Genomic DNA, 13,124 nt, shown 5'->3' with positions numbered 1-13,124 from the left:
TTTACATATTCAGTTAATAAATTCTCAAATTGCTTATCTTCACAAAAACAAAGGTAGATTTTTGCTGCCTTGAAGTCAATATTTGCAATTAAAAGGTAAATAGTCTTCTTTTCAAGAAATGAAAACCAGGTATGTCTTCTTAATGTAGCTCTTCTAATATTAACTCTCAATATCATGATTGAAACTGAGAGTATCTTTTAAAATTTTTATTTACTGATATCATTGACTTTCTCTGTTAGGCTGTCCTGTAAATTTGTTGGATTACCTTGCAATTACATGATCCCACATTATATATCATTGAAGTTTTGGGGTCCAACTTAAGAGTGCTATACTGAGATTTTGCCATAGCTGCATTATAATGTAAAATACGTTGGAACTTTCTGGAACTTGTTTTCTAATCTTTTAGAATGAGAGGTTGTAGAGATAGTTCTAAGTATTATGATTCTATTATTATTTTTCCATGTTCTTTGAATAACAACAAAAATTAAGAACATTGTAATTGGTTTGCTGCAGCTTGAAAGTAAAAATAGATGGCTTAATTTTTTTACTCTGACTTTTAATGTATTTCTATTTTTAGGTTTAACAATGGAAAGAGCTCTTAGGAAGGCTGAAAAGAACCGGTGGCTTCTAGGTTTCTACATTGCTTTACCTGTTATCATCATAGCAACCATAATAGCTGTTTCATGGAATAGTTCGAAAAAGTGGTTTGCCAAGGAAGAGGAATTCCTGAGTAGCGAGTAAATTGAATTTGTGTTCCCAAGTTAAACTTTAGTACCATTTCACTCTAGTCCTATATAGGGCAGTATCATGAAGCAGCTATACATTTTATAGGGATTTTGAGAACTATATAAATATCTCATTTAATTTTGTAAGCTAGTTTTGAATATCCCCATTTTAAAGTTGCAAAAATTTGGGAGTATAATTCAAACAATTTGCCAAAGTCTTTGCCTTGGAAATTGAGAGAGAAAGAACTCAAATGTATCCTTATGTATTGCTTTCAAATACTTTAGTGGTTCTCAAATTGTGACCTGTGTTACCTACAGGAGAACCACCAGAAATATTTATTAGAAATGCAGATTTCTAGGCCTTATCACAGATGAAATATTTCCATTTTCGTTGCTGCTTTATGTAAGAAATGACTTTAAAATTATTCTCTGGGTAAAGTATTCAGAAGGAAAATTTATAATTTAGACTTTAGTATATTTAATTTTTAAGAGAGAGTGTGTGCTAGTGGGGGAAGGGGCAGAGGGACAGGGAGAGGATCTTTTTTTTTTTTTTTAAGATTTATTTATTTTAGAGAGAGATTGAGAGGAGCGCATAGAGACAAGGGGCAGAGGGAGAGAGAGTCTGAAGCAGACTCCACACTGAGCATGGAGCCTGACAGCAGCCTGATGAAGGGCTTGATCTCATGAAGTCATGACCTGCGCCAACTGAGAGTCAGATGCTTAACCGACTGAGCCGCCCAGGCACCCCGAACATACTTTAATTTAAAAAAATAATTCAAACACAGAGAGAACATGGTGATGAATACTCATTTGCCCACCCATGGAAATAAACAAATGTTAATATTTTTCTTGGTTCTTTTATGAAATAAGCCATTGCATTTACAGCTGCAGTCCGTTTCTAGTATTATCTCTGCAGAGAACAACCTCTACACTGAAAGTTGATATGTATTACATGTTTTTGCTACATATGGCTGTATCAGTGTGCCATATCTGGAATTATATTTTATTTTATTTTGGAATTATATATAATTTTAAACTTGAAAACCTTCTTTATAAAGAGATACATTTCCTCTTCTAATTCTAATTTTATTTCTGTGTTTTCTTTTTTCCCGTTTTCATGAGTAGTCTTCTCAGAGGTTTTATTGGCAATTTAAAAAATATAACTTTGGCGTTTGTTAAGATCTCTATATTTCCTTAGTGTTTATTATCTTGAAGTTGTGTTCTTTTCCTCCTTTCTGCTCTCTTTACTTTTGCTCTGTTTTAATTCTAGCTTTCTTGAGTCTAATGCTTTTTTTGAAATTAATTTTCAGTCTTTCTTATTTCCAATATATGCTTTTAAAGCTAAAACTATCCCTTTTATATATCATTTCATGTATACTCTTGTTTTTAATATATAGTTGACATTCAAAAAATTAGAAACTTCCAGTATGATTTCTTGTTTGAATTATGGATATAGTGTTTACTTTCCAGTTATATGATTTATTTTGGTTGCTGAAAAAATTATTTTCTAATTTTATTACCTTATTGGGACAGACTTGTTTCTATGATTTATTCTTAAATGTTGGAACCAGAAAGGTAGTCAATTTTTGTAAAATATATGCCTGTAGGTATGCTTCAATTATTGTAACATCTTTGTTTTCTTGTTTCAAAAACAAACTTTTTAATTATGTTGCTTCAAATCATTTTTATCTGTATTGGGATATTCCCCCCATCTGCTCATTAATTTATTTTCTGTGAGAAGCAAACTAAAGTTTTTCAATATTTCATGGCTTTCCCTCTGATTTTTGAAACTTCGGCTTCATATATTCTGAGGCAATGACAATGCATTAATGTTCAATTTAGTTATGATTTCTTGGCGTATTATCTTTTTATCATTAATAATTTTTTCTTAAATTCTGTTCTCACTGTTTTATATTGCTATATCTACATGCTCTTTGAAATTTAGACTTACCTAGTATATCTTTTTTCATCCCCTATTCTTAACCTGTCTTTGTTTTTAATTGGTTTCTTATAAATAGCCTTTATATGGAATACAGTAGTGGAGTTTGCTATGCGTATATGCTTAATATATGATGGCATATATTTAGACTGAAAATTGCCATTTTATTTTTTCTTTTTTATCATCTTCTTTTTTTTTGCATGTTTTCTTTCCTTTTCCTCAAATCCATTTTCTTTATTGTGTTTTTTTCTGTTCTCTTTTTTCTTCTATTACTTTGCACATTTTTATGTTGTTTTTTATTTTTAAATGATTTTCTTTAAATTTTAGTATTTGTAGGTAATATACAGTATCTAAATTTATTTTTATTTTTTTAAAAGATTTTTTATTTATTTGACAGAGAGACACAATGAGAGAGGGAACACAAGCAGAGGGAGAGGGAGAAGCAGGCTTCCCGCTGAGCAGGGAGCCCGACGCGAGGCTTGATCCCAGGACCCTGGGATCGTGACCTGAGCTGAAGGCAGACGCTTAACTACTGAGCCACCCAGGCACCCCTGCAGTATCTAAATTTAATCATTATATATGGTCATCTGAATTACACCAAGATCTTATAACACTAGCTTCTCTTCATCTATTTGTTTGTAATTCGGCTTTTCACTTTGCCCCAAATAAGTTAGTGTTGTTTTGTTATTGTTATATTTAGTCAGTACTTACTGGGATTACCTATTATATTTCCTAGGTCTTTGCTTACTATTCCTTTCTTTTAAACCTTTTGTTTTGAAATTTAACAAATATAAAAATTTGCAAAAATAACACGGAGTTTCCTTATCCCTTTCATTTGGGTTTTGTTAATGATAACATCTTACATTAACATAGTGCATTTCACAGCTAGGGAATTGGTATTGGTACAATATTAATAATTAAACTACAGACCTTATTCATATTCATCAGTGTTTACATGCAATCTTTTTTGTGCTCATTTTTGAGTATGTGTGTGTATGTAATATTATGAAATTTAATCACAAGGTTTTTTTTTTTAAAGATTTTTTTTATTTATTTATTCGACAGGATAGAGACAGCGAGAGAGGGAACACAAGCAGGGGGAGTGGGAGAGGAAGAAGCAGCTCATAGCAGAGGAGCTCGATGTGGGGCTCGATCCCAGAACGCCGGGATCACGCCCTGAGCCGAAGGCAGACGCTTAACTGCTGTGCCACCCAGGCGCCCCATAATCACAAGGTTTTTGATACCACAGTCATCACCATTCTTTTCAGAATTCTGCTTTTTTCATTCTAGGTTCAATTTTATTGTTAGGAAGCACTGTCTTAGTAGTTATTACAGTGATGGTCCATGTGTAATAATCTGTTTGACTTATATGCCTGGAAATGGCTTTATTTCATTTTCACTCTTGTATGGGTGTAGCATTTCACGTGAACAATTATGTCTATAAGTCTTTTGTGATATGCCACTGAATTCTGGCATTTACTGTTGGTGATGAGACGTCTGCTGCCAGTTTAATTAATTCAGTTTTACCTTTATGCTTAAACTGTGTTTCTTCTTTAAGTTAGCTTTCCAAGTATTCTTTTGTCCAAAGTCTTGTTAGTAAATTATTACCTGTTCTGATGAGTTTGTTTTTATTTATCTGCTCTGAACTCAGCATAATCTTTAATTATGAGGTTTTTCTTCAATTCTAGAAAATTCTAATCATTATCTCTTCAATGATTGACACTTACCCATTCTATCTCTTTTATCTTTCTGCAATTCCTGTATTTTAGGGTCTTCAATTCTGATCTCCATGGTGGTGCTGACAATGATGGTTTGTTTTCCTTCTCCCCTTCCTCCTCCTCCTCCTCTTCCTTTTTCTTCTTTCCTTTTGGTGTTAGAATGAGGCTTTTTTTAAAAATTTAAATATAGTACCTCATTAGTTTTTGATATATTATTCAGTGTTTCATTAGTTGCATATAATACCCAGTGCTCATCGTATCAGGCTTTTACAAACTGAGCTATAATTTACATATAGTAAAATTAATATTTTTAGTGTGTGTAATTCTATGAGTTTAACAAATACATACACATACCATGACTACCATAAAATAAAGAACAATCCCATTACCCCTCAAATTGCCTCTAACCCCACTTCCAGCTCCTGATGCTGACAGATCTGTCTTCTTTGCTATAGTTTCGCCTGTTCCAGAATTTTGTATAAATGGAATCATAGTGTGTAGTCTTTTGAGTCTGCCTTCCTTCCCTTAGCATAATGCATTTGAGATCATCCATGTTGTTATGAGATAGCTTGTCCTTTTTATAAAATAACACAGTTTTATTGAGGTACAATTGACATACAGTAAACTGCATATTCTTTAAGTTCATAATCTGGTACGTTTTGATAATTTGAAAAGTAACACTCATGAAACTCATGACAATCAAGATGATGAAGATACCTGTTATGCCCCAAAGCTTCCTTGTGTTCCTTGGTAATCCGTACTCCTTTCTCTGCCATCTCCTTTATCCCCACAGTACCGCTGATCTGCTTTGTCACTACAGCTCAGCTTGCATTTTCTAGAATTCTGTATAAATAGAATCATACAGTATGTGCTCTTTATTTTTGTCTGCTTTATTTCACTCATCATAATTATTTTGCAATCCATCCATGCTCTTATGTATATCAGTAGTTGTACTTTTTTATTGCTGATAGGTACTCAGTTGTACAAATACAGCATAATCTGTTCATCCATTCATCTGTTGATAGATGTGTGGGTTGTTTCCAGATTTTAGCTGTTATAAATAAAGCCATTATGAACATTTATATGCAAGTCTCTGTGAATATGTACTTTCTTTTTCTTGGGTTGTTACCTAAGAATGAATGGTAGGGTAATGCGGTAGGTATGTTTGGCTTCTAAAGAAAGAGCTGAACTGTTTCTCCAAGCAGCTGTACCATCTTATAGTTCAGCTACTAGTATGTGAGAATTCTAGTTCCTCCACATTCTTGCCAATGCTTGGTATGGTAATATATTTCTTTTTAGAATTTTAGCAATTCTGATAGTGTGTAGTGGCATCTTACTGTGTTTTTAAGTTGCATTTCTCTATAATGACTAATGACATTGCTATTTGTTATATGTGGTTATTTGTCATCTGTACCTCTTCTTTGGAGAAGTGTGTGTTCAAATCTTCTGCCCATTTTAAAATTAAGTAATTAATTAACTTATAGTTCAGAGGTCTTTTACTTATTTATTTTTGTACTATTATGCCATGATTTCATAGGAAATAGGTTCCAGCAGGTCAGGCTCTTTTTGATTGAATCTCACAAAATGTTCTTCTCTGGGTGGCGGAGACTGGTGCTTCAGCTGAACACCAAGTACCTTTCTTTTTGGCTTCCTTGTTTTTCTGATCATTTTCCTTCACGTTTTAGGAAACTATCTCGGTTTTAGAGTGCTTGATATGCTCATTATGTACATTAATTGTTTTGGCATGAATCTTGCCGTTAATTTTAGCAGGATGCTTAATATAGTACACTCTTTCAGTTTTGCCATGGTAACATTTGTGGGACATTCCTTTTTGAACAGTGCCCATTCCCTTGATGTTTATAATATCTTAATTGTAGATTCACATGTATGTGGCTAAAGGAACAACTCCATGTTTTCAAAAAGGCCTAAAGAATGTATAGCTGGTGCCATTCCTCTTTCCCTTTGTGTTGGACATTTTGACAAGTTGCTGGAAGATGGTAGTTCCAGGTGAAAGGCCCCATTTTTTAATTGGCTTGTCTTTTTATTATTGAGTTGTTCAGATCTTGTGGTTGTTTTTAAAATGGGTTGTTTTCTTATTATTGCATTTTGAATGTTCTTTACATATTCTGAATATGAGTCTTATTATATATGATTTGCAAGTATGTAGACTAGGAATAATCTAAGGCTTATCTTTTTATTCTTCCAAAGAGCAAAAATTTTAAATTTTTATGAAATCCAATCTGTGAATTTCTTCTTTTATAGATGATTTTAGTTTTGTATCTAGGAAATATGTGCCTAACCAAAATTCATACAAATTTTCTTCTGTGTTGTCTTCTAAAAGTTTTATAGTTTTAGGTTTTGCATTTAGGCCTATATCCAATTTGAATTAAATTTTGTATAGGTTAAAAGGTATGGATAGAATGATTGTTTTCTGCATAAGAATATCCAATTGTTCTAACACCATTGTTTTTAACGTTTTGCTAGTGGGATCAGAATAGTCACCACTACTGAGGCGATACACTTTTGAGTAACTCTACCCAATTCTCCAAAACATGGTATTTTAAAAGTCAGGTGGTGGGAACACAAGCTATTCTTGTCCCCGTGAGCACAAAAGATTGTTCAATTTCAAATCGTTTTTTCTCTGGCTTAAGTAGTTTCCTCACTTGCGTTCAATGATTAGTACTTTGCAGAAGACTCAAGAGGGACCCTCCACAGATCTCAGGAACTCTCTCTCTGCAGCTCNNNNCCTCTCTGGTATTTTTCTCTGTGAATTCTAGCTGCCTTGGCCTCCCTAGGCCCCCAGTTCTATTAGCTCAACTCAGTGAGATTTCTGGGTTTTGTCTGGGTCCCCCTGGCTGTGCCATAGCCTGGAAACTCTCACCAGACAGTAAGAAGGGTCAGTCATAGGTGTCTCACCTTTTTTATTCCTCTCTATCAGAAATCACTGTCCTGTGCTGCCTACTATTCAATGTCTGAAAACCACTTATTTCATATATTTTGTTTGGATTTTCAGTTGTGTTAGGCAGGAGGGTAAATTGAGTCTGTTATTCCATTTTGATCAGAATTGGTAGTATACCTTTATGGTTTGTAACCACATTCATATTTATCTACATCTCACATTGTGTTAGATTTTTCTTTCATTTCACCGGTTCTTCTGCCATCACTGTCCTGTTTAAGATTTGTGGATTCTCTTCTTGCAAAAATCTCTATGGAGATTTGAAATATTCTTATATAAACTTTTTTTATTTAAAGATTTTATTTATTCATTTGACAGAGATAGAGACAGCCAGCGAGAGAGGGAACACAAGCAGGGGGAGCGGGAGAGGAAGAAGCAGGCTCATAGCAGAAGAGCCTGATGTGGGGCTCGATCCCACAACCCGGGATCACGCCCTGAGCCGAAGGCAGACGCCCAACCGCTGTGCCACCCAGGCACCCCTAAACTTTTTTTTAAAAAAGATTTTATTTATTTATGTGACAGAGAGACAGCCAGCGAGAGAGGTAACACAGCAGGGGAGTGGGAGAGGAAGAAGCAGGCTCCCAGTGGAGAAGCCTGATGTGGGACTCGATCCTGCAACGCCAGGATCACGCCCTGAGCCAAAGGCAGCCGCTTAACGACTGCGCTACCCAGGCGCCCCTTATATAAACTTTTTTTAATCATTTGTGTTTTTGGTGTGTGAATTCATTGTTTTGCTGTGGCTGTTGCCATTAACTCTTAGTGGTTTGTAATCATAGACTCTTTTATCTTCAGTGTTTATGATTTTCCCACGAGAATTCTGCATGTTTTGTGTTGAAGACAAATACATGTGGATTGTTTCACTTTTGCTTCTTTTATCAATCAAAAATATTTAAAACAATTGCTATGCACAGCATTCAAGAATTAGTAGGAGTATGAACTGGAATCCTAAAATTACACTTTTTGGGATTCCTACTTCGCTCAGTGATGCATCCCCCCCCCCGCCCATCTACATATCCTCATTTCCCTGATGCATTCTAAAGGCCACAGGTCAGAATTTTTATTACCCTTGTTTCATGGGTGGTATGGCTCTTCATGGCTCCCAGGTTTAATTAAGGAACTCACAGTTTCCCCACATGCAAAGGCCTGGAACCTCAACTCCTTCTAAGGAAGAACTATTAAATCTCTAGCCTGAAGGTGTTATTACTGGTTTAGGTGCCCCTGCAATTATTCAGTTTTAGCTCCTGTTTACCATTTCAACTCTCAGTTTCTTCACTTTTACTAGCACCAGGAGAAGTCTTATTGTTAACCTCAGTTATGTATTCAGTGTTTGTGTTATTGTTTTCAGCACTCCTCTGTGTTATGAGGAATGTAGAGGGGAAATTGCCCCCTGCCCTCTCATTCTGCCAGATTGCCTAGAAGCCAGTATGGGTTCTTTAAATTCATAAAACGTAATGTTTTTATCAAAATCAATGAATAAAAGTTAAAAGTTGGGGCATGAAAGGCAGAATCAGGGACTCACGGTCAAATCTGCATTCTGTGTTCAGAAGAGATAAGGAAAAAGCAAATCTGTGCTTTTTTGATAGTCTCCTCACTGTGGGATTTGAAATTTACACTCTTTGTGAATGAGGTATATGGGTAAATAAAAATATTATTTAATTTCCATCTTTATTCAGTGACCTTGAAAATTATTTTCTTTATTGGTAACTAGTTTTGTAAAAGAGGTAATACTGCTTATAAAATGACCTGACTTTTATTCTTGAAGTTCGCAAGACTTTTTTAGGACTAACATGAGGCACTCTTTTTCATTTTTTTTATATCCAGCTCGGAAGGCAGCACTCACACATTTGCTAGCAGGTAAGTAAATTAGAAGGTATCTTAAAACACATGTTGTAAATTAAGAATGAATTGATAATTCACAATTTTTAGATACCACTTGAACAGGTACAATTGGTAAAGTAATGCACTGGAAACAAGGCTACTAATATATAGTAATTAAGTTTCTAGTAGTCTTTTATTCACTTAATAAATGTTTATTAGAAGTCTATTCTGAGGAAACAAGGATGAAAATAGCCAACTCTAATAAGAAATAGGATGCATATAATTAGTAAAGAAAAAGGCTATATAGTGCCTAGAAATGGCCCAACTTGGGTTATATTCATGTATTGCTTGGGTAAATAAACAAGCAAATACCTGACACTTCATAGATTGTATGTGACAAAGCTCAGGTAAAATCTATAATAATTATGGGTTGGGAAGAACTAATTATATTGACCTAACTGTGCTGTTAGTATTTTGTCCCTATTAGTGTTTCTTAACCATAAATTCAGTCCTCACTGTTTTATAATTGCTATATGAACATTCTGTTTGTTAGATTTACATAATATAACTTTTCAATTCTTTTACTCTCAATCTTTCATTAAAGTTGGTTTCTTAAAAACAACCTGCCAGTGGAACTTAAAAAATAAATGATCTCCATAGTTTCTCAATAGTTGAATTTAATATGGTTATATACTTACATGGTTTACAGATATATTTAGACTAAATTCTATCATTTTATTTTTTGTGTGTGTTCTATTTACCATACTCCGCCAATATTTTATTTTTCTACTTTCTTGTAGTCTGTTACATCAATTGTACTTTCATTGTTTTTCTCTTGCTATTAATTTGGTCATTATATTCTAGTTATATTCTTTTAGTGATATTCTTTAATGATTGAATTATATTATTTAATTATTAAAATTCAATGTTATTTTATAATTTCAGATATAATGAACACTTACAGTTTCTAACAACATATTGATCTTAGCCCATTTAACCCTATACTCTTTTCTTCACTCTTCCATATTATTATTATTTGGTATTTAATTACTCCTGAATTTTAACCTGCTGCAAACAAGTCATCATTATCTTTGTCATTATTCTATTTAGTCAAAACATACTAGGATTTCACTACATATTTACCACTTTATTTGCTCACTATTCTTTTTTGAATTTTGCTCCATCTTTTTATGTTCAGTCTCCCTTTGGGGGAAGTACATCTCTCAGAATTTCCATCAGTGAGTCTGTATGTAGTAAGCTATTTATCTTATCCACCTGAAATTGTCTTTCTTTTATTTTCACTTTTGAATGTTAGTTTATGTAGTGTGGACTTCTAATTGAGAGTGATTTTGCCTTAGCTATTTGAACGTATGTCAGTGTAGTCTGGCATTTACTGATGACAATGATAAATCTTCTGTTAGTGTGTTTATTCATTTATTCCTTAATGGTTAATAGGAGTTTTATCTGTAGTAGCCTTTGTATTTCTATTGCTGCATGACATTTTACCACACAGTGACTTAAAACAATATTCATTTATTCTCTCAAAGATCTGTAAATTAGAAATCCAGGTGGATGGGGTGCATGGGTGATTCAATCAGTAAAGTGTGGGACTCTTGATTTCAGCTCAGGTGATGATCTCAGGATTGTGAAATCAAGCCCTGGGTTGGGCTCTGTGCTCAGCAGAGAGTCTGCTTGAGATTCTCTTTCTCTCCCTCTCCCTCTGCTCTTCCCCCTACTTGCACATGCATGCAGGTGCTCTCCATAAATAGATAAATTCTAAAAAGAAAGAAAGAAAGAAAGAAAGAAAGAAGAAAGAAGGAAGAAAAAAAGAAAAAGAAAAGGAAGGAGGGAAGGGAAGGAAGGGAAGGAAGGAAAAGGAATCAGGCGGATTTGGCTGGGTTGTCACAAGCCTGACCAGAAGGCCTGAAGGCCAGGTTGTGTTCCTAGCTCATTCAGGTTGTAAGCAGAATCTAATTTCTTGCAACTATGGACGTGAGCTACTTATTTCCTTATTGGCTGTCTGCTAGGGGACCCTTCCTACTCCCAAAGCCTGCCTGCATTGTTTCTCATGTGCCGCCCTTCATTTTCAAAGACAAAAGGGCATTCAGGTCTTCCTTAGGCTTTGACTTCCTCTTACTTCCTTTTCTGTCAGCAGCAGAATACTCTACTTTTGAAGGCTCACCTGATTGGGTCAGACCCACCAAAATAATCTTTGTATTTTAAGATCAATTGATTCGGAGCTGTAATTACACTTGCAAAATCTTTTAAGTACTCAGAAGAATGTTTGAATAACCAAGGAATGGAGATCTTAGGAAGTAATCTAGAATTCCGCCTAACAAAGCTTCTATGTTTTTTTCTTGTCCCTAGAGTTATTATTTCATTATAATATATTCCGGTAGAGATTTTTTTTTTTTAACTCATGAACCAGACTCAGTATTTTCTTTCAGTGAGAAGACTCACAACTTTAATTTTGGAAAAGTCCTGATGTTTTCTTTTCAAATATTGAGCCTCCGTCATTCTAAATCCTCTGTGTCTGAAATCCTTCATGTTTCTTAACTGGTCTTTTGTATTTTATTACATTTCTGTTTATCAAGTGTTCTGGGTGATTTCCCTAAACTGTTTAAAAATCAGCAATTCTTTTTCTTTTTTTCAGTTCTTTCATTTCTTGTTTAATGGATTCTGGTCCTTTATTGATCTCTATGGAAATTCTAAACATTCTTTTTTTAAAGTTTGTTTGCTGCCTATAATTTTTCATATATGAATTCTTTACTTTTCTTCAGCTGCGGACATTAACTCTTAGTGGCTTTTTTCTTTGATTGTAAGGCCACCTTAAGCAACAAGGATTGTCTCATGAGATTTCTGTGTGTCCTGCTCTATAAAATCCTCCTTGTGGAGATTATTTCTTGTCTTATCCTCCTAAGTTATAAATTCCTTCCTTCCTTCCTTCCTTCCTTCCTTCCTTCCTTCCTTCCTTCCTTCCTTCCTTTTCCTTTCTTCCTTTCTTCCTTCCTCTTTCTTTCTTTCTTTCTTTCTTTCTTTCTTTCTTTCTTTCTTTCTTTTCTTCTTTTTTTTTGTTACATCTGGAGATCTAGAATTCTTAGGAAGCATGGACCGGTATCCTAACCTTTGAGGTTCCTGTTTCTCTATGTGATATTTTTTATATCCACATCCCTAAACCATTTTAAGCACTTAAAGTTTCTGTGTCTCTAGGTGACCCTTTTCCATCTACACTTCTGAAGCAATTTTCCTGCTGCATCTCAAAGACTAATGGTAACAGCTTTTAGTATCCTCCTTTCATGGCTTCCAAGTTTAGAGAAGGAAGTCAGTTCCAGCTTTCCAGGAGGTTTCAACTCCTTATAGGCTAATGTGGATGACTAATTCACATAGTTCTGGAGAGTCACTCACCTTTAGTTCCTATTTACCTTTCATGTTTTTAATTTTCTCTCTTTTTAAAACTATCATTGGAAATTTCCCTTTCTTCTCTTAAGTTTTGGTTAGTATTTTGTGTTATTTATTTTTTTTTCACTCTTTCTCTGTGTGGAATAGCAGGGGGAAACTGCTCAGTCAGCCCAGTCTGCTGCCCGATTGTCCAGCAGTTAGTGAGGGTTTTAAATCATGACCTGTAATTTATCGGTGGGTAACGCATTTGATTGGAACCTGTAGGCCAGAATCAGGCATTAAAAATCAACCATATACTCTATCCTGGAAAGTAGTAAGGAGAAAAACTAATCTGTTTTCTTGCTCCTTTCCCTACTGGGGATTTGAAATGTATGTTCTTTATGGACATGGTACACATGTAAATTAAGATATTACTTATTTGCATACCCTAATTTAGTAGTCTTTTAAAATTATTCATTAGTCATAATTAGTGGTATAAAAGAGTTAATGCAGGTCACAAAATAGTCTAATGTTCATTTGTTATGGAGACAAATATTTTTTGGTATTAACCTGGAAGTATTACTTTCACT

The 13,124-nt window shown here is 34.4% G+C and overlaps 1 protein-coding gene and 1 pseudogene across 1 annotated transcript in view; one reads left to right on the top strand and one right to left on the bottom strand.

The window, feature by feature from the left end:
- The window catches only part of LOC103659147 (disintegrin and metalloproteinase domain-containing protein 32), a 169,775-nt gene that overhangs the window by 145,795 nt on the left and 10,856 nt on the right, over nt 1-13,124 (top strand). Inside the window, exons 18-19 of the mRNA XM_040643171.1 lie at nt 514-737; nt 9,160-9,192. Of these exons, the coding sequence (XP_040499105.1) occupies nt 514-737; nt 9,160-9,192 (257 nt within the window). The remainder of the gene's footprint in view (nt 1-513; nt 738-9,159; nt 9,193-13,124) is intronic.
- On the bottom strand, nt 5,901-6,357 carry LOC121105640 (annotated as a pseudogene).

The sequence above is a fragment of the Ursus maritimus genome, unplaced genomic scaffold (assembly GCF_017311325.1).
Source record: "Ursus maritimus isolate PB19 unplaced genomic scaffold, ASM1731132v1 scaffold_28, whole genome shotgun sequence".
Taxonomy (NCBI): Eukaryota; Metazoa; Chordata; class Mammalia; order Carnivora; family Ursidae; genus Ursus; species Ursus maritimus.
The sequence above is the reverse complement of the archived record's forward strand: the minus strand, read 5'-3'. Positions and strand labels throughout refer to the sequence as shown.